General features: G+C 39.1%; 1 protein-coding gene across 1 annotated transcript; it reads right to left on the bottom strand.

The window, feature by feature from the left end:
- Positions 1-1,022: 1,022 nt before the first annotated feature.
- On the bottom strand, positions 1,023-21,330 carry mmel1 (membrane metallo-endopeptidase-like 1). Its single transcript, XM_078248805.1, has 24 exons — positions 21,185-21,330; positions 16,744-16,920; positions 16,193-16,237; positions 15,809-15,868; positions 15,512-15,673; positions 15,328-15,408; positions 14,308-14,403; positions 13,646-13,764; positions 13,013-13,078; positions 12,254-12,388; positions 11,880-11,969; positions 9,794-9,930; positions 9,593-9,686; positions 9,353-9,481; positions 8,900-8,998; positions 8,715-8,798; positions 8,528-8,631; positions 8,017-8,075; positions 7,776-7,895; positions 7,461-7,594; positions 7,256-7,321; positions 6,960-7,055; positions 6,260-6,336; positions 1,023-4,600 (listed from the first exon to the last, which is right to left on the bottom strand). Exons 2-24 carry the CDS (start codon positions 16,898-16,900, stop codon positions 4,501-4,503), a joined length of 2,310 nt encoding a protein of 769 aa, XP_078104931.1. The 5' UTR covers positions 16,901-16,920; positions 21,185-21,330; the 3' UTR covers positions 1,023-4,500.
- Between the last annotated feature and the right edge of the window lie 226 nt (positions 21,331-21,556).

The raw sequence follows: 21,556 nt of genomic DNA, 5'->3' as shown, positions 1-21,556 counted from the left end.
CAGGGTTACACATCACGATTATAGTGTTATCTTTCACTCGCCTACAACAAATCTTCACTTTATATGGCCCGTAGTGTTTACTGCAGGGCAGTATGATGGTGATGCTGTCACTCCAGAGTCACGCACTTGCTTGAAATGTAATATATTGCTGCAATTGAACTTTTTCCAAAACGTGAAAGTCTTCGTTTTTATAGAACTAGAAATGTACCTTAAAGGTGCTGTAGGTAGGATTGTGAAGATCCAGGACTTAGCCAAAAAATTTGAACATCGATAACTTCTCAGTCCCTCCCCCCCTTTCCGTTAAAACCCCAAACGGTCTCCTAAGCCCCTCCCCCCACAAGGGAGAATGAATGTGTGTGCATGAGCAGTGATTGACACACAGTTAGACACCCCCCCCCCTGGCCCTGACTGGTGCATCTGAACAGGGAGCGTTGGATTTTTGCAAATCGCACTACAGCCTGGAGGTGGTGCCAGAGGAGCCAGATTTTTTTTTTTTTTAAATTACCTGCCTCATGTAGTTCTACTCAAACATATGGTCAGTTTCAGCAAATATGACAGAAAGTTAGTTTTATAAGTCTTACCTACTGCACCTTTGAGGCTGCTGTTGTAGCATTTTACTATTTTAATAATGACACTGTCTATGGTACCTGCTGACACAGTCACATAAGTGCTAAGCATGCCTAAGGGCTGTTCTGTACTAGAACCACTGAGCCACCATGGCTCTCATTTACAGACTATAAACTGAAGTAGCATGGTTGTAAGACACTTGACGTTATGATTCTGTGTACATGAAGATGAACATAATGCCTTTGGCTGAGTGCTTTTAGGGCTTTATTACAGTAATTTGTGATATTAATTACAGTATCACGAATGCACACAGAATTTATTCTGAACTTAAATGTCAAGAAGCATTACAAACAACTCAAGGCAAGAGATATTGTTATCCACTCACTCCTTTTTTTCATGAAAAATAAATTAAAATTACACATTTAAAGTAGAGACTTGAGATGGTAACAGTTGAGACAGTCACTTTAATGGCAAGATAATTACATAGCAGCAGGAACATTCATAAAACACCTTTAATGTCTAAATTCTTACAAAGCAACAATGATATTTCATAAATATTCATGTAGATAAATAAACTCTTCTGATAGGTATATAGATGAAACATGTTTATATATAACAAAAATGTATTTGTACTTGGCTGGTAATTTCAAAACGACAATTTCACCATGTACGTAAATGTGAAGCTAGAACTAAGTCAAGAAATGTACCCTTCTTTTCTTACCTGATTTGAATCCTTTTTATGTAAATACTGCAATAGAACATCAAGTATCTATAATAACACATTGTATATTATGTAACCTTTAGTGTTCAGTTAAAAATGTTGAACTGTTTTACTATTTTTGAGGAAAACCAGACAAGATATACAAAAGCCTAAGCTGTTACCCTTCAAATGACAGCCAAGGGTAAATCCGCAACTTATGATTTATCCTCCAGCATTCTTTTGACCCAGACATGATAAAAGCACCTTTTATTAAAAGGAATAGTTTGACTATAGTTTGAGGAAATGTGCTTCTTCGCTTTCAGAGGGAGTGATTTGAGAAGATTGATACCACACTCTGCTAAACATAAGGCTACAGCTAGCAGCAGTAGCTTAGCACAAAAACTGGAAACGAGGAAACAGCTGTCCTGGCTCTATCCACAGGAAACAAAATCAGCCTGTTTAATCTGTACATGTACAAAACCTAGTTAAACATAAGTTAAATTCCTGTTAAATTAAAATGCAACATATTAAAGGAATAGTGCACCCACTCACCTCCCTAAGATCTCTATGGTCCCAAAAAAGTTTTCTATCGAATGGCGTTCAAAAGAGCAGACTGCCCAAAAAATAAAAGCATATCAGCCGAACGAACGACAGAAGAAAAGGTTATAAATGTCTGAACATTTTTATGACAACTATTAACTAAATATATTTCGTTTTACAAAGCATTTTTCAGATCCTCTGGTGCAAAACACATTGCTTGACAGGAAATGCTTTGTTTAGCAACAGTTGAGGAAAAATAGTTCTGTTTGTCTCCATGAGCCCAGGAATGGATAGAAGGCACCTGGATAATGCTGCACAGGAATTTTAAGAGAGTTTCTTTGATGTTTTTTAAGCTTTTTTTTTTTTGTTGTCTGTCTTTCAAACTCTGTTGCTTTTATTTTTTCAGGCGTTCTGCTCTCCTTATTGCCATTCAACAGAAAACTTTTTCTGGGACCATAGAGAGCCTAGGGAGGTGAGTACTATATACAGTTTATATTGTTTTTGGGTGAACTACTCCTTTTTTTTGTCAATTTTAGAGATGCTGGAAGGCAGATTTTGTTACTGTTGAATAGAGCCAGACATATGGAGCTACAACAGTGACTGGCATTGAAAATAAAAGTTCTATTAAATAATTTTTCTCATGTAACTCTCTCAACTCTCAAAATGTCAAACTTTTGCTTAAAGATGGCTGCACATTAGCACTTACATTCTGAGTAAAACAGTCTTTTTTTTAATGTGGCGTCTCCCTCTGCTCAACACAACAGTATTTGCCAATATGTGAAGACAGAGAGACAGACAGAAGAGTGTAAAGCTTCAAAATGCACATTCAATTCTACAGCCTCTGTTGAGACCAAAAAGTCGTGTTCAGTTTACCAAGGCATCCTGAACGTGACCAATAACAAGCAAACATTTAAAGCCGGCTATGTGTGTTTGTTTTTCTGTTTAAATATAGTGGCTTCCTGCAACCGGTAACTCTGTTATTACTTCTGCTTTGATTCTCCTGTCATTACTTGTTAATAAAGGTAGAAAATAACAGTCCTGGCCCTGGCCATCTCTTTAATGACAAGCCCCATTCGCCGGTGTTTATCTGCCTGCGGGCTCGGGGTTCTACAGCGGTCAGTCTTTATGTTTCAGCAGCACTTTATTCTTTCATCTTACACAGCCCTGATCAATGCGAGATCAGAGGGCAAACCACTTCATCTGCTACCTGTGTGTGTGTGTGTGTGTGTGTGTGTGTGTGTGTGTGTGTGTGTGTGTGTGTGTGTGTGTGTGTGTGCGTCCGTGCGTGCGTGCATGCGTGTGTGAGGGGTTTTCTTTTCCCTTCCCGTTAGCATGTAATTGGCTATGCCCAGAAGCTAAAAGTCTTGCAATCACTCTGTGTCTACATCTCCTCTCAGGAGATCGCATGGTGAAGGAAATAACAGTTTTTTTTACATATCAATCACCAGTTAAATGTAAACTTACAAATATCGTACAAGCAAACATTATAATTTCAATACACGTAGGTAAGTGCCATCTAACAAATGGCACGTGTTAGGAGTTTTGATAGCTATATAACCTCTTAAAATTAAGTAAAAGGTGGAATGTGTGGAAGCAGAAAAAAGAGAGGGAGCCAGCTTCAAACACAAAACACAGCTGTGATTAGCAACCTACTGTATATCCAAACATGGCAGTAACCATTAATGCAATAAAGTGATATATATTGTTTTGTTTTAATCAATATCATATCATCTCTAACAGGTGTTATCTCACTAGCTAAAAAAGTACCAGTATTTTTCAAAACATCTTGAATATGTTTTCTTACAGGAAAACTGTCATGACTTACATATACATTTCTACAGTGAGTATTGAGCAACAATCATTTGCAGGACGAGATAAAGAAACTTAGAAAAAAATATCCTCCAAAAAGTACTAAATAGCTTTGTAAATTTTAAATATTTATCCACTCTATGTGTAAAAATGTTGAAAGCCGCAGCTCTCTCAGAATGTTAATTTAAGGTTAAAGCTGCAAATATTTAACAGTCTTAAAGTCTTTAGGTAATTTGTTTCATGTAACAGTGAATGACCAAACTCTTAGAGTGTGACTAATTCTATTGTAGCTTTACTTCGGCAAAGCCCCAAGCTTCCATTTATTTTATACTCTTTAGTCAGTTACATATGTTCACTATTGTTTCTTCTGAAGTGGCACAATGTCTGGAAAACAATACACCAGAAGAAAGACACCAAGGCATCTCAGTGCCAAATGATAATGGATAAATCACAAAGATCGGCACAAGAGATTCTTTTAGGATTATTTCAAAAAAGACTGGCAGAGCATTTAAAAGTTGTCTATAAGCTTTAACCTTTTTCACAAGGTCTTAGTTTTCTATGTAGCCTTTTTTATTTATATACCCACTCGTCATCTGCCGTGAGACGCAGCAACAACAAAAAAAAAAAAAGTGACCTACTCAACACCTCAAACTTCAGAATATACTCTAGCAAGTTTCTTTTATACATGCTTCATGTTTTGAAACTAGGGTGTAGTGCAGGATGTCATCCATTTTAAATACATCTATGCAAATATTTGTGTCATCACTCTGACCGCAAATAAATTGGAAATGAGCAGGATGTCTCTGTAGGTTTAAGAAGTACAACTTGTTCTTTTGATTTGAGTTGCCCAAGTCAAGAAGTACATTTGTCAAGAGTAAAACTTTCTACCAGACACGACACTTCAGCTCGGGGTTCATTTGACTGCCTTTTTGGCACTGGAAAGCTTCTGAGAACGCTTCGAAATTCTGGAGCGATCCAAGCACCCTAAAAACAAAAGAAAAACAAAACGTTATCAGAGTGATAAAAGCTATAAAGTATGTTATGAATGTTAGAGGAGCACTGCTAAGTGTGAGTCCAGAGTCCAAGTCCTTACATTTGGATCAGCGAATGGAGCTGCACTGATTCCAATACTTAATTGAGTTGTGAGATTAACATTGTGCCAAATTAGTGATTGTTATTTTGGGAAAAGACAATAATTAAACCAACAATAACTCATTTTTCTTTGGCCACTTTGAGGGCAACAGAAACAAGCCGTGAACACAACACTAACGTATTGTCACCTTTTATGGTGATATGACACATTTGTTAGCAAACAGCTATTTACCCATCCAGCTGTAGTTGTGTTTCTGACCACCTGGTGAATGTGAGTCCAACATTCACTTTCTTTTAGCTCTCCATTGATCTCCACCAACTCATGACAAATATATCTAGCTCTTTAGCTGCTAAATGCTCCACTATGTTCACCAACTAGTTGCTAGCTTTGTCTGGCTGCCGTTTAAAATGCATTGTTTTTTGGAGATTCTATTTTTTCTTAAAGCTTTAGTGCAAAACTTTTTGATATTAGAGTACATCATGTTTTTTTAATTCTCCATGTCCTCCCTGCAACTGCGTGGAGGGGGGGGGGGCTTGTATCATGTGGACGGATTACTACGAATTCCTCATGGGGGCGGCAGAAACTACGCACTATAGCTTTAAAACAACTGTCTGCTGCGCCCTAAAACAAATGAGAGGAACTGCAGTCGGGTGATAAACATCTGTCGGTTCATCATTGCGAGCAACCTTTTTTCACATAGAAGTAGTCATGTCATTGTTAATATTAAAATATGAATTATAGACTCTTTAAGGTATATTAAATGGGGTTCTATATGGGGTTAGCTGGATTCAACAAAAACAAACTAACTGTATTTTCTATCCATCAATGACCAGAGGCTTCCTTAAATGTGTTTGTAACCTCAACTGCAACACATATATCAATATGGATCTTATTTTGAAAACTGAAACACATGATAAAAGCTAAAGGCGCTTCTTTGAGTTTAGCACAGCTGGTAAAAGTTTCCTTAGATTTTCAGTTCTAAACCAGAGGGAGTCAATTTAGCAGCAAGCTAGTCTATATCCTGGACGTTCCACTGCCGGGATTGTTCCGTTGCCAATGGAAATTCCGCCGATTTCACTCATTTCGTTCCGTCGCCTTGGGTGTCCTTTGTGTTAGCATTTTAAACTCCAGTCGATTTATGAGGACTATGGTTAACCTTTTGTCAGATCTCTGCAGGGTAAGATCCAGACAGCTAGCTAGACTATCTGTCCAATCTGAGTTTTCTGTTGCACGACTAAAACAACCTTTGAACGTTATTTGAAACCAATACATCTGGTTTATTGACATTTAAAGAAATGCCAATAAACCAATAAAGCTGATTTATTGGCATTTATTTAAATGGTTTATTGGCATTTAAAGTATACATTTAAAGTATACATTTAAAGTATACATTTAAAGCACCTCGGTCCTAGCCGCATCATTGTCATGCCAATAATGACGTTAAATCAAACCCTCTCATGTAATATTGCTTAATTAAAATCCATGAAACTACCTACCTGTTAAAATAGTCGTATTGGTTCTATATATCTGAGCATACTAAAGCTCCTTACCTGTACTCTAAGGGACTGTGTGAGTCAGTCTTGATGGACTGGCTGGCATATTCAGGCCGATAAGCACCACACCACACCTAGAAGAAAAAAAACTGATTACATAAGTGGAGAGTAATCTACTTTTCAAACATTAAAACAAGCTTTCTGCAGACTGTTAACATAAAAAATTACTTTTACTACAGATTTTGTATTTTACCTCAAATATAACTTTATATATAATATATCATATTATATGTTTATACTATATATTTACAGCACTTAGCATCTAATGATTCTTCTAATTCCCAGCTTTTATAGTGCAATTTTCAAAGTTATTTTACTAATGCACCAACTGACTCGTAAAATTCCCCATCACATTTGGGAATCTTTGATTTGTAACATTTTACCTGTTTATTTGCTGATGACAGTTTCGTGCTTATGCTTTTCATTCTCTGGCACTGAGACGCTCTTTACTTTGGCAGCTCTTCTTCATCCCCTGTGTGTGTAGCTGAACACTAAATTGTGCAGAGATTGCTTCAGAGTCTAACCCCCTGATCCCTCTCCCTTTGTCCCAGTGTTTACTTCTCAGCACCAAACATCCATTGAAAAATGCACCTCTGAGCTTCAACTCTCGACTCCAGACGGAGAAATTATTGTCTGCCTTCTGTCTGCTGAAATAATACATTCAGAAACAACATATTCCCTCATTATTCTTACTTACTTGGGCAAAGTTAAGAAAGAAAAGTTGCTTGTAATCCATGTCTAGACCAGGTAGACGGGGCTCCTCACCCTCCATCTCCACCCACTTTAGATAAGCCTGTAAACGCACACGCACATACACACGCACACACGCACACGCACACACACACACACACACACACACACACACACACACACACACACACACACACACACACAAAAACAGGTTTCAGAACTACAGAATGTTTTTTATAAACATTTTGGACTTTGTTATTGTTGCTGAAATAGTAATATGGTTTTGTAGAGCTAACTTCCAACCTTATATGCTTGATGAATCCCTCCATTGTCTGCAATGTTCTCCCCCAAAGTGCTGATTCCACTGACCTGCAGCCACACAGACAAAACCATGAACACACAAACACACACATCGACATGAAAACACTCATTCTGGTGATCACCTAATACATAGTTTACATTGTCGGAGATTAGAGCCAAAAGACAAAACAACTAATTTCGTGCTTACGTTTTGTCCACCAGCTAGCTTCCAGTTGAAGTTTCCATATTGTTGCACCATGCACTGTGACTGCTCTTTAAAATGCTCAGCAGAGTAATTACTCCACCAGTTTAGCATATTACCATCCTTGTCAAAATTACGCCCTGTGAGGAAACATAATACATTTAAAGTACTGTTTGCCAAACATGATGCATCTAAAAAGCAGTAACTTGTGTAACCAGCTAACTTAAAATAAACTGTTATTATAAAATTGCAGCGAAAAATAAACTGCATTTATCAGTTTGGGCTCCCACAAATATCCACGATGAATCACTCGTGTCTCACCGTTGTCATCAAATCCGTGTGTGATCTCATGTCCGATAACCATTCCAATCCCACCGAAGTTAAGGGCCTGGTGCTGATGTTTGCTGAAGAAAGGCGGCTGCAGGATTCCTGCTGGAAACACTGGACAGACAAAAACAACAGAAGTAAAACACAATTGAGTACTGGCAACATTAAACCATACATTGTTACCATAAATATTAAAAAAACATCTCTCATTTATCAACAGAGGCAAAGCTCTTACCGATCTGGTTTCTGTTGGGTGAATAGAATGCATTCACCACAGCAGCACCAATGATCCACCTGAGAAGTGATAGGTTTATAATTGATAAAACAGCATTAAACTGTATTTCAGTTGAAGATACTGTGCTGTAAAATCCATGCACAGAGCATATTCTGCACCATGAACCAAAATATTTAAACCTTAATTTTCAATGTTGTTTGGGGATTATTTGATGAGGACACAGAGATTCTTTCTCTTGTTACTGTAGGACATTTAATGCACCATGTCCATTTTAGAAAATGGGTTTGTTGTGTTTTGGCTAAGAACAACCCTTAGAAACAGAAACAGTAAAAGCAAAAATGTATGAATGTCATTTCTCAACCTCATTTAAAAGAGGGGGTTTGTGTTGTCACCGTTGATGACATTTTATGTCATGCATTTTAACTGTGAAAACATGGTGACCACCTGAGGGCAAAAGCTTGTGTTTTACTGTTAAGGACAGCTTGTACTGTCAGATGAATTGACAGCTTACAAGTCCGGGTCAACTGGTTCTCTGAGCTTCTTCAGACTCTTGTGTGCTTCAGACTTGAGGTTCTCAAGGATGTTCTCAAAGTAGTGTTCTTCACTAAAATTCAGCTGGAAAAAAACAGGACAAATCAGAGATCAGTGACATATTATTTTTAACAGTGGTCTTGGAAATAGACTGAGTTTTTACTTACATGAGCATACTCCCGGTCAAGCTTCTGGTTGCCTTCCTGTAGAATATGATCCGGATAGCCGATATGTTCCTTGATTGCCATGGCCTACATGACACGCAGAACAATTAGTATGATAAGACGGAACATCCAGAGAAGATACATCTTTATTTTTTAAGCTATTTTCTTAGCCTGGCTGTGTACTTTACCTTCTCTTTTGCCTTCTCTTTCGAGGGAATATCCATCCAGCTTAACTCCTCTAGTGTTTCCACATATGCTTTCTGGATCTTACTGATAAGGTCACTGACCTGTGAACAGTGTAATCACAATCCCATACAAAAACAAATTGTCATAATTATGGGGCCTCCAGGTAACACGATACATTTTGTGTCTAAATAGATTTTGTTCATAATTATAATTGCAATGTCATTACCACTATAATATGTAACAGTGGAGTGTGAAATGTATTTCGAAAAGCGACACTTGGCGCCTCCAGGTCTAATTTCTGCACATGAATTTCTTACAAGAATGCAGCATGAGACAGCTTGCATTAATTGTTTGATGTACAGTAAACTGCCTCTGTGTTAGTAACTGATTTCCATTCTCTAAGGAAGCTGATGTTTTTGTTATGTTCAGGGGGGTTACAGACCAAAAGGACTTACCATTCGTTTGCTTTCTCCAGCAAAGGTCTCACGCACATACAGAGCTCCAACTGCGTTCTCCATGCTGCTCTGGACATAACGGACGCATTCTCGCCACCAAGCATCCTCCACAGTGGTCCCATAGAGAGTCTGACCATACACGCGCGCACACACACACACACACAGACAACACACTGTAATTTACTTTTTGAACAAGCTCATTTTAATATGTGCTGCTCTTTTATGTCACGCTCATCGCACCTTTCTGTAACGGGCTCTGGCATCTTTGAAACGGCGGCTCAAACTGTTAACTCTGTCAATGATGAGCTGCCAGGTGAGGTAGTTCTGCATAGTTCTGCAAACATATATAGTTTTTTTGTCAAAGTGTTGAACTGAATTGGAACAATTCTGTAATAATTGAATTTGCATGGGCTCCTGTTTGCATAACACTCTTGAACTGACCTGACACTGTGTTTCGAGAGAACGTCATTCATCTTCTCAAGGTAAGGAGAGCTGTACACCACCACCTCCTCCTCTAGCTGCACTTCGATGGACACACTGGACAGCACACCTTGAATAAATCGTGTCCAGTTATAACCCTGGAAAACAAAAGGGAGGAGATATTTTGCATGTTAAACATGGTTAAAATACAATATGGTTAAATGTGTTTTACATGGAAGTGCTCCCAGCTAATTTTCATGTCAAAAAGGTGGGGAAAGTTCAAAGTAACAACACCACAGCCTCAGCTAGTGCAGCTAAATTAAATCTCTATAGATTCAAGTTTATTCAAAATCTATATATTTGTGCCATCAAATAGAACAAGCTACATCCTTTAATTAAGGAGCTCAGCACTGTCAATATTAATTAAGGAATTGATTGCCTGCCTCTGTTTATTTCATTGATATTTCCATCTTGAACACTGTAATTGGGGATGTTAATTGTCTGCTTCCTAAACAAATATACATTGTATGACATTTTCTAGTTCTTTAGTTTTTTTAATTGCGGCAAGCTGCTACTGTTCGCGGGTGCGGTAAACATTTCCATGGTAACAGTGAGCTCCACCAATCAGAGACGTCGCTGTTGTTGCTGATGTTTAGGATTGTGGGTAGTGTAGTACTTCTCCTGGACATCGCAAATAAAACATTTTTTCTTAAAACAAGGTTGATATACGGACTTCTGGCTTTTACAGGGGCATAAACCTTTGTTTCACAATCTCATAGTTTGGGATAAGTGTACTTTGGATGGTTTAGACATTATGGCTAATATTCAAAATCCTTATGGAGAAAATTAATGGGCGTTTACTTCCGGAACTACAAGAATAATATTCTCTATTCTCTATATATAACCGTCTCTGTTATGATTACCAGCAGTCTAGTAAACCTTGTTAGCTGTTAGCTGAAACTACGTTTTAAAGGTGCACTATGAGTTCCTGCATGGTCACTTCTGTTGACGTTCCAAGTAAATTTCAAACAAAACAGAGCAAGCTCGCCCCTCCCCCCATGTTTCCGTAACTGTCATGATGGACTAACTGTCACTAACCCCCTCCCCTAACCATCTTGTCAGTGATTAGCTGGAGTGGTTTGTTGTATTTTGGTGCACAGCCTGTGCCCCTAGTGTTTGTTTGATGTTTACGACCCCTGTGTTGTCTCCCGAGACCGGGCTTTTTCACAGTGTATTCAGGGGGCAGGCAGCTAGCGGATCAAGGAGAGATGTCTACAATTTCAGACAAAAAATGAAATCGCGCTGAAACCATGCAGGAACTCATAGTGCACCTTTAAGGTTTCTGTTTTAAAGGAATAGTTTAACAATTTGGGTAATATGCTTATGTACTTTTTTGCCAAGAGTTAGATACAAAGATTGATACCACTCTCATGTCTGTGTGCTAACTGTATGTAGCAAGAGCCAGCAGCTGTTAGCTTAGCTTTGCACAAAGACTGGAAACAAGGGGAAACAGCTAGCCTGGCTCTATCCAAAGGTAATCAAATGGATCTACCAGTACCCTGAAAGCTTACTAATAACATGTTATATCCTGTTTATTTTGCATGGCAACCTCTAATTACACTTCAGTTTTTGTATTAAAAAATAAAGATATAATCATGTTAATTAGTGAGCTTTATAGGTGCTTGTAGGTACATTTTGTTACCTTTGGACCGAGCCAGGCTAGCTGTTTCTCAATGTTTCCAGATTTTGAGCTAAGCTAACCAGTTAGCTTCATATTAACATACAGTACAGAAATGAGAGTGGTATCAATCTTCTCATCTAACTCTTGTCTAAAAGCAAATACGTGTATTTTCTAAAGCTATTTATTTAATGGACATGGTGTAAGTTAATTGGAAATCTTTATTTGACATGGTCATAGTATAAATGTGATATAATTAATGTGTCTTTACATTTGCCTTCTACCAAGTAGACAGCTGGCAACTGCCCTTGTCAAAGACACAAGTGTCAACATCCTCAATCACTCATTTAGTTTCTCCAATCAGAGTCAAATATAGTTTAGTGCTTGCACTTTATGTAACACACAAGAAAGAAGTGAAATCACACATACATTAAAGCTGAATGTGCTTTGTAGCTCTCCAAGTGTCATCTTGTTGTAGAGAACGGTGACATCTTGGCGCTCCTCTGCTGGTGATGTGGCCTGTACAGCAACAGGAAGGAAGAAGCCTCTATCTATAAACTGATGCTTGGTTATATATATTCACATTTTGCTCTCCTTTTATTAGCAAAGTGTCATTCGTCATGCTCTTGACAGACAAAAAAAAATCTGGTTAAAAGCTTGGCTGATCCCCTATGTCCACACTAAGTAGCCTGATTCTCTCATTTACTGGAAGCAGAGGGGAGGTACTCATTTTTCATCTTGTCATTATTAATTTTCCTTAAGCCCTCATCCCACAATTCCATCCTGTTGAGGCTGGCACTCACATTGGCGATGTCAGTCTCCAGCTCCAGCACTTGCATCATTTCCTCCCACACACGGTCATCATCCTGAGTCAAGTTCCTGTCCTCTCGGGTTATCTTCGCAATAGAAACCATGAAATGTAGGTAGGCCTCTCGAACCTATGGTGCAATCACAAGTTATTAAATTTTGTTTCCACAACAAAATCAAGGTTGTGTCAGAACAACCAAGGTGACTCGTTCGTATTAGATTTGCAGCACTCAAATAAAAGAAAAAGTGAAAAGTTTATTTTCCAAAAAGTAACTGGTTACTCAGGATATAGACTATATCCTTGACGGTCCACTTCCTGTGCCGCAGGAAATTCCGCCGGATGCATGTATTTTCCGTTTCCTTCCACTTTCTTTGTGTTGGAATTTTAAATTCGGTGAATTAATGAGGACCATTGTTGACTGCTCCCCAGATATCTGCAGGGCAAATTGAGACAGCAAGCTAGAATATCTGTCCAATCTGAGTTTTCTCTCGCCCGACTAGTTTGCGGCGGCTCTGTGCGGAATTTTTCGACGATGATTCTGATTGGTTTAAAGAAATGCCATTAAACCAGAGCACGTTTTTCTCCCATCTCCGAATGCTATATGGAGTAGCCAGAATCTCCTTCAGCACGCTTTGGAGGAGGGTCTGGCAAAGCGAGACTACTCAGGATAAGACCAGAGATAATAAGACCTGACTGTGGACAGTTTCTTCAGTAGAAAGTAGTTTCAATGCAGCTGTAACTGTGAAGTCCTTACCTTTTTGTAGTTTCCATCATTGAAGTAATAGTCTCTTGATGGCATACCAAGTCCTGGCTGGTCAATCTAACCAGAATAAGCAAGAATAACAATTAAGAATGTTGGTATGTCTTTAACAGTATAATTAACTGACTGGCAATAGTCTATATTTTTCTTATTGTCAATAAATCCCATGAAAATACCAAAACTAATAATGAACTGGTCTTACTAACACATATTATTATCTGTGGAGGTAAAGCCTGTTATAGTTTATTTTTCTGTGATAGACCTAAACTGTCTAACAAACAACATCCTGTAGTTTGTATGTAGTCCATCCCACATTTACGTCCTAAAAACTCCCAAGCACACCAAATGTGTATTATTCCACCACTGAAGATAGTCCCCAACAGATACACCATTTAATCCAGTTTGAGTACTGTTTGCTAAAAACTACTACGAGTAGTAGTTGGATTTATCTTTCATAAAAAATGAAACTATACATTTGTCACCCGTTTTTAAAGATTTATATCTTAAGTAGAAACAAATAAGTGCCACAAACAGGGTAGGGGAAGTTAGAAAGTATTAAGAGACAGACTAACACATAATGACTGTATAATAACATTATGACTGTAATCTGTTTTTTTGTGATCTTACATAAATGATATGGCGCCGAGAGTCCCGGTCATCTGTCCACACGTACATGTCCAGCAGAACCTTCTTGTGGAAACGAGCGGTAAGCTTTGCCAGTGTGTCCTCAAGGCTCCATGCTTCCTCTGCAATTACAGGAAGAAAAAAAACTGGCACTTAGTTTAAACACAGTTATCTAACTGTAAAGAACTATTTAATGTAGCAGGATGCAAAAATCAGGCTCTTCCTCTGTTGCACATTTAACTGGGCCCTCTGTGTAAATCAGTGTGTGCAGATGCAGATATGTGTGGTTAATTCAGTTTGAGCCACCATCCATGATTACATTTAATTAAAGTGTCAAGTGCCAGGAGCTTGGGGAAGAGCAGTGTAGACTATTTAAAGCATCCTTCACAGTCCCGAGTGAGGACTTGCTCCTCTACCCACTCATCACACTCCCAAACTCCACACATTCTGTTTTGCTGTTCAGCTGAAGAGCCTTGGCCGGCCTCTTGAGCCCGCCAACAAAGCTCACACTCAGCAATTCACTGAGTGCAAATATACACGAGCTCTGCATGAGCACATGTTTTTGAGTAGGAACGTGACTGCTTGTTTGTGTGGATGTATTGCATGTGCACATTTGCATGTTTATACAGAACAAGGTGTAGGCATTAATGAGAGTGTGTTTCTACCTGTAGTGGTGTTCCAGTCATCTGACGCCACAGGCCAGTCTCCGATACTCTCAATGAGCTGCAGGAGGGGCTGTGAGTCACGCTGCTCTATGAGGCCTGCAGGTAAAATACCTTAACTTATGAATACACAAAAACACTGTAGTCTCTCTACTATTCATTCTGTAAGACAACATGCCTTATTGAGATTGAAAAGTTGTAGTTTTTTTACCTTGGAAACAGCAGTTGACAAAAACAATCTCACCACAAGAATAAACCTTCAATCTCAACCTTTGAGCCAACACGGACAAAAAGTCATTTAAGGGTTCAGAATTCTTTTTTAAATTTGAACGGCTACATTTCAGCTGACAGCATGACAGCTGGGTAGCTCCATCTGCAGCAAAAAAGTCTCATTTTGATGCCTCAAATAAGAGCTTAGGTTGAAAGTTATAAAAAGTCTTTAATCTACAAAAGTCTTAAATATTTCTCTTGCCTGCTGTAGGCAGTTAGTTATAAATCGATCCGAATTGGATCCGATTGTGGGCTGTGAGACGTGAGTAATTAACACTGTAACTACTCCTAGCAACAGTAACTAGAAAGCTCATACTGTAATGGGTAAGTGTTCATTTAACTTTAAAACAATAAAACTTAATCATTTTAATTGTTTAATCCATCCATCCGTTTTAATGCACCTTATCCATGCCCAGGCTGCACTAATTACATTAATGATATCATTAGAAATGATTGCTTTATACAGCTTTACTAGTAAGTACTGAAAAGATGTGATATAATATTAAATAAGTCTAGGACACATTGTCTTTACTAGTTTTCCATCATACTTTCATACTTTGGCCAGTATGGTCATGAAACAGGTATTAAATTGCATTCTATATATGGCATTATAAAGAGCTTTAAAAGTCTTAAATTTAACTTAGTGAGACCTGCAGAAACCCTGGCTGAGAAAGATAAAATAAGCAGCTCCAAGCTGTTGATGTTTATTTAAGTAAAGCACCCCTTATTTGGACGGTGTAAAGAGAGCCTTACTCTCATTCATGCAGGAGTTGTAAAGGACTTTGGCTTTCTTGATGGCATTTCTGTCCTGTTCATTCTCTGTCTCAAGAACACCTGCAACAACAAAACACATGCAGACATTTCATCTCTGAATGAAGCCCACGCATGGCTCTGAATGCTGCAGCCCACTGACCACTAAAGATTAAGCCCAGCTGACCTTTGAGGACAATCTCCAGCTTGTCCCTCAGAATGTCAAAGACGCTGTGGCGGGAGCTTGTCTCTGGGATAACATGTCTCTCCAGCCAACCCCCGCAGGCATACTGGTAGAAATTATCACAGGGCTTCACAGACTTATCCATGTTCTGCAAGAGCCGAGCAGCTTTGAGGTATCACAGAGACAAGGGTGATAAAGATCCACATGTGGTTAGAAAACAGCTTTTGGCAGGGATGGGGGGTTGGCTTTGTTTGCAAAACTTAAACAGCAGGAGAGCGAAGAAAAAACAGCTCCTCTCACCTGCAGTAACACAGTCCGCAGTTGTGCACACACTGTTGTGGCTGGAGCGAAACATCTGGCCTGAAAAAATCAGTGTCAACATTCATGAGAAAGCATGCAGACTATTTAACAAACTACACCCCAACTGAGAGAAGGAGGATGATGTTCTGTAAACAAGCTCATTCTAAATAGTCTAGATCATTGGTGTAGTTTGTGTGTGTGACAGGCAATGTCAGCAGTGACTCTGTTCTTTCACTTTTGTGTGGCACTGCTGATCAGGCAGTAAAGGGAATTACAGTATTACAGTGACTATCCGAGATGCAGGCTCCAATATGACACATGCCAACCCACTTATCACACAGTGCTTCCTGTGTTCAGTTCAAGTTTAAAGCGAGGAACACTCACCTTCACTTGTTGAGCTCCTCGACACACTCGTCTTGTCTTGTTGTTCTGAATTGGTTGGAAGAAACAGATTTTTAGACAACGTTATACACAGTTAGGACAACTTTATTCTAAATTATGACAATAATTTAACATGTAAGCATGAGAAAACACAATTGAGGCGTATGCAGCCTTGTGTTTGTGTTTCACAAAAGTCCACAGAAGATCATCTATTCTTTCAAAAAACTGCAATGAAAAGAACCTGGAGTTGTTCCCCAACTTAAAGGTTAGCCCTGTGTGTGTAGTGTATATTATGAGCAAAACCCTTATTTTGCTTATTTTGGTGAGTAACATTAACATTTCAAAATCTCAAAAAAAAAAAAACTGATGACATATGTGCATCAATATTGCATAAAGCAATGGCACGGCCATATCTGAAAGCATTTCTAGGGTCAGGATATTTTTCTGTGTCAATGTTAGCTTGCAGTCACACAAAAACAGAGCAAGGGGACACTTGTCATTAGCCATCTGTAATATCTAGATCTTTCCACAGTGAGCCTGACAAGAGCCATTACCTTTCACAACCGATGTGTAGAGAACTACCAACCCGGCCAAGGCACAGCTGACCAACAGCAGCAACACAGACAGACCGATTTCTGCAACAGTCCAACGACGCTTTCCAGGTTTACTTGATTTCTCCATGATATCCATTTGACTTTCGGATTTGCCCATATTCCTCCTGACTGCCGGCTCTGTGGGAAAGACACTGTTGGAGTGTGGGATGGTCGTGGCAGAGAGCTACCAGTGTGCGTGTGTGTGTGTGTGTGTGTGTGTGTGTGTGTGTGTGTGTGTATGTGTGTGTGGGCTGTGCAGTGATCCATCAGTAAACTGTGCCAGCTGACCTGCAGTGAGCGAGCTTCAACTGCTAAACACCTACAACAACTTCACTGACAGGAGTTGTGAAACTGTTGGTCTCGCTGCAGAAAAGCTTGTCACTTTACATGTTATTCTTTTCTAAAGTAATGTAAAACGTTTCAGCCCAGGTTTAATTTATATAGCCTTTAATAATTGTTGAGCCTGTTGAATTCACAAAATGGGCCTTTTGGCCATTCATGTATTACCTTTAAAAGTCATGACAGCCTTGATAAAAGCTAAATGCCTAAATTCTCTATAATTTATGTATTTACCATCAAGCTATCTTAATGTGAGAGGAATTCAAAAGGAAAATTAATTGGGAGATTTAGTAAGAGGTGACACAAGGATTGCTTTGTCCTGCTTTTTTTTGTTGTTAAGGACACCAGTCATTATTGGAACCTGGTGGTCCAACGTGGCATTGATATACACACTAAAAAGCAAGTATGCGTCTTGATAACACGCCAATAATGGCCAATAAATTGGCGTGTCATACATACGCCATTTCATGAGATCAGTCTGGGTGGTCGAGGCATCAAATAAAGGGGTACAACAATAATTTTGAAGGGTCAGAAGATGATTAAAGGGTTGAGAAATAAAAAAATAAAAACATTTTTATGATACAAACTGATGTTTCCTTTTTCTGATTTTTTGCCTATGCCATGTGCAATATTGGATACGTTTAGCTCCTCAGTCTTCTCAAAATCCTTTAAATGAAACAATCTGAGAAAGATAAAAGAAAAACTGTTTGCATCTCCACATTATGACCAAAGGTGGTGGCGTGGCATCACAAGTAGATTTTTCTTTATTCTAATGGGCCACAAGCCAAAAAGGTATGGTATGGTATGGTATGGTATGGTAATAATAATAGTTCTCCAGGGCTCAGCGCACCTGTTTTAATAATCTGACCACATACATTTTGTTCAGTGTATGAGTTCATTTAAGACAATTTTTTTCACTTCATCATTGATCTCCATCTGTTGTTAATATGGGACAGAGGGTTGTTGTGTATATTGAATGTGACATTTATTCTGGAAACAATTTGGGGAACTGTAAATTAACCATCCAACTTAACCCCCCTCCCAACATACACACACACACACACACACACACACACACACACACACACACACACACACACACACACACACACACACACACACACACACACACCAGGCCTCATAAGCCCACTTTAAAAGAGCTCATTTTTATGCACAATAATTATGTATGTGTGAACACAATATTGCAAATGAGCATATGTGCAGGGGACAAAACGACAATCACCAGTGGCTTTCAGCAACATTGCTTTGCATCTATTCACTCTGCCGCACCTGTTTCTCCATAACCAGCTCCATTGCTCTATCATTAGGCCTGACAGGGGACGGGCTGTAAATCAGAGGTTCACACTGCTGTGCCCCATTAGCCCTTCCTGATGAATACTCATGGGCACATATCTGGCACTACAGTGATGAATAGCAGGCAGGGGCTTGTTAGAGCTTCCCTGACATCCTCAGAATCAGACTGCACAGAAACTGTTATACTGCATCAAAGCCTCACTTTACGGAGAACTACGCAATAATGTGCGGTCTACTGTGTCAATACAAGATCAACATCTTTAAATGTCCTCAGATTGTAAGTTGTGCTGCATTTCTGTTTTATTTCTTTTAAAATAGTTTTTAGGATACGGGCAGACTGTAGCAGTTTAGTTAAATTTCTAGCAACATGCATTTCTAATTGTATGTTTAAACAACCATAAAACTCATGCATATTAGAGGGATAGTGCGGATTTTTTGAAGTGGGGTTGTATGAGGTACTCCATAGTTAATGTATTACCTACAGTAGGAGGTGGTACCGACACGGAAGCTAAGCAATGTACTGCTGTGGACGGGGGCAGCAGCAAAACATATTTTAGCCACCTAAAAAATATCGGTTTAAGCGTAGGGGAACTGAAGTCGTTATAACGCTCTCTTCAAAGCCACCAGACTCCTTTGACAAAAACAGAAATTTTAACCTTGCAGAACTGGTTAACCAATTTGCTGGTCTACCTCTGCCTTGATCGGTTAGTTAGTTAGTTTGTTTTGTTAGTTCCCTAGTACAATTTTAAAACACCAAAGTCACACAATAACAGAAACAAACTAACTGATCGAAGCAGTAATAGACCAGCAAATCCTGTGTTCTGGCAAGGTCGCCGCCATGTAGACTGACTATGGATAAGTACCTCATACAAACCCTCTTCAAAAGATCCAAACTATCCCTTAAGTCCATGGCTTCCTACCATTTCAATTCAGAAAATTGTACAAATAGAGTATAATATCCTAACGTTTTAAGCATTGGTGAAATGGCTTTACAAAATGAAACTGAAATCATTAAGCAGGTTGTCAATAATCAGAGCATGGAACACACATCTATGTGACTTGTTTCTTGCATTTATTTATACCATTATGATGACATTGGTCTTCATGCCTGTTGTAACAAGAGCAGTCTAAGAAATTAAATAAATAATGTGTGTTCATTTCTGTATCATTAATGCACAAACCCTACTGAATACATTTTTTTGTTATAGTTGAAGGAGACCTAAGACAACAGATAAATAATTACAGACTGAAATACAGTTTTTGCTGCTTCACTGTCCTTTACTGTCTTTTTACCTGATGATGCTCTGTGTTTAATTCGGTTGTATTTCTTTGTTCTTTTATCTTGTGTTTTTTTGTAATGAACTTTGCAATCTTGTTTTGAAACATGCTATAAATAAAGTATTGTCATTATTATTATTAACTCATTTAACTTTGTAGCTGTAATATCAGTAATATTTTTGTTTCTCATTAAAACATTATTGGAGTGGTATTTTTCTCGCCCTGAGTAGCATTTGCAGATTGTCCTGCAGACCACCAACCAAATGGTTAGGACAGCCTCTGTGTAGCCTGAGAGATAAAACCCAGGGTCAATAAAATAAATTAAATTCACTGCTGCTCATTGCTATGAGTGCAAGGTAACAGTCAGTGTATTTGTATTTTTATCAACTAAGACAACCGGCAACAGAATAAGAAGCTGCAGTGACAGAGAAAATCTGCTTCACGTCCTCTAGCTGCGGCTCTACACAACATCCTCCAGCTTTATGCCCGTGTACCACAGTGAGGCCTCTGCAGATGACGGGGGTCTGGCCAAGAGGGCAGCATTAAAACATTGTTACAACAATAAATACAAATTAAGCAGACTTAGCAGACTAAGACACCTGTCACATGCTACAGTTAAAATGCATACATAGTAGGTATAATTTATAAAATAAAGCAAAAACAAGACATGTTTTTCAGATCCTTTCAAATTGACTTGACCAACAGCAATCATCGCTGACGATTTCAAGTCCCCAGGAGAAAGGGGACTCCCTTTACTCTGGGAACTAACATCTGTAGAACATTGTGAGAACACAGGCTGTGTAGCTTTTGATTTCTACTCTGTCAACTGTGAGTGGAGCATCAATGCAAAAAGCTACTGATCCGGTCAGTGACACTGATGATCCAGTTCAGCTCGTGGATTCAGTGTTGAAAATGCATTTGTTTATGTGCTGAGAGACTGACCTCAAATAGCAATTTTCTGAATATGTCTCCAGCACCAACGACATTATATGATGCATGAAACGTTAACATACCAGTGACATGGTGTAACCTAACAGATCGGAGGTTCAATTTGTCAAAATAAAATAATTTCTCTGAAAGTGAGACTAAATATTTTCAAGTCTGCTTGTTTTAAGCACATTAAGATTACATCCAGTGACTGGTACTGTTCCTCTCGAAACGTACTGCTCCAAATAAAACAAGGATTAACCCGCAGGTCAGACTGCCAACACACTTTCTCTAGGTTATTCGCTTTGCTACTGACGTATACCTCCAAGTCTTTGATAATGATGGCAGCAGTCATTTTTCCACATGTACAAATGTCCAAACAGCTAAAAGAAAAGAAAAGGTCTTACATATCTGTCCTGGGACTGCTGAGAATCTTACATGAGTGATACATAAAGGCTGTAGTTTCAGGTGGGTAACTTTAACCACCTTCACTTTGGTACTTGACAGCAAACAGTAATCTGATCTGAAGGATCCAGAGGCTTACCTTTGTATGTGGATGGTAGAAGTCCCTGAGCCTTTCCCCCCCACAGCGCGCTAATATCTCAAACACCCCTGCTGAGCATCCACTCAGAGCTGGTGTGTAGAGAAATGAGTCTGTGCTGCGGGTTGAAGGAGACGTTATCCAGTTCAGTGTGCTGCTCAGGGAATGAGTGAGGCAGCGAGAGTGAGAGCAAGAGACGGAGGGAGGGAGGGAGGGAGGGAGGGAAAGAGGGAGAGAGAGAGAGAGAGAGAGAGAGAGAGAGAGAGAGAGAGAGGAGGGAGATGGGAGGTGATAGTACTGGATTCTTTTTGATTAAAGTACTGTGATATTGGGGATGTGTGTGTTCTTAGGGGTTGAGGTGAGTTGCAATAGGTG

The sequence above is a fragment of the Sander vitreus genome, chromosome 4 (assembly GCF_031162955.1).
Source record: "Sander vitreus isolate 19-12246 chromosome 4, sanVit1, whole genome shotgun sequence".
NCBI classification, from domain to species: Eukaryota; Metazoa; Chordata; class Actinopteri; order Perciformes; family Percidae; genus Sander; species Sander vitreus.
This window is presented reverse-complemented; position numbering and strand designations above follow the sequence as displayed.

Coding starts and splice junctions, on each gene's coding strand:
- mmel1 (XM_078248805.1), bottom strand. CDS start 16,900: ATGGGCAAATCCGAAAGTCAAATGGATATCATGGAGAAATCAAGTAAA. Junction 15,409..15,511: donor GCTGGAGATTGTCCTCAAAG/GTCAGCTGGGCT, acceptor TTGTTGTTGCAG/GTGTTCTTGAGACAGAGAAT. Junction 4,601..6,259: donor CACAGTCCCTTAGAGTACAG/GTAAGGAGCTTT, acceptor TTTTGTTTTTAG/GGTGCTTGGATCGCTCCAGA.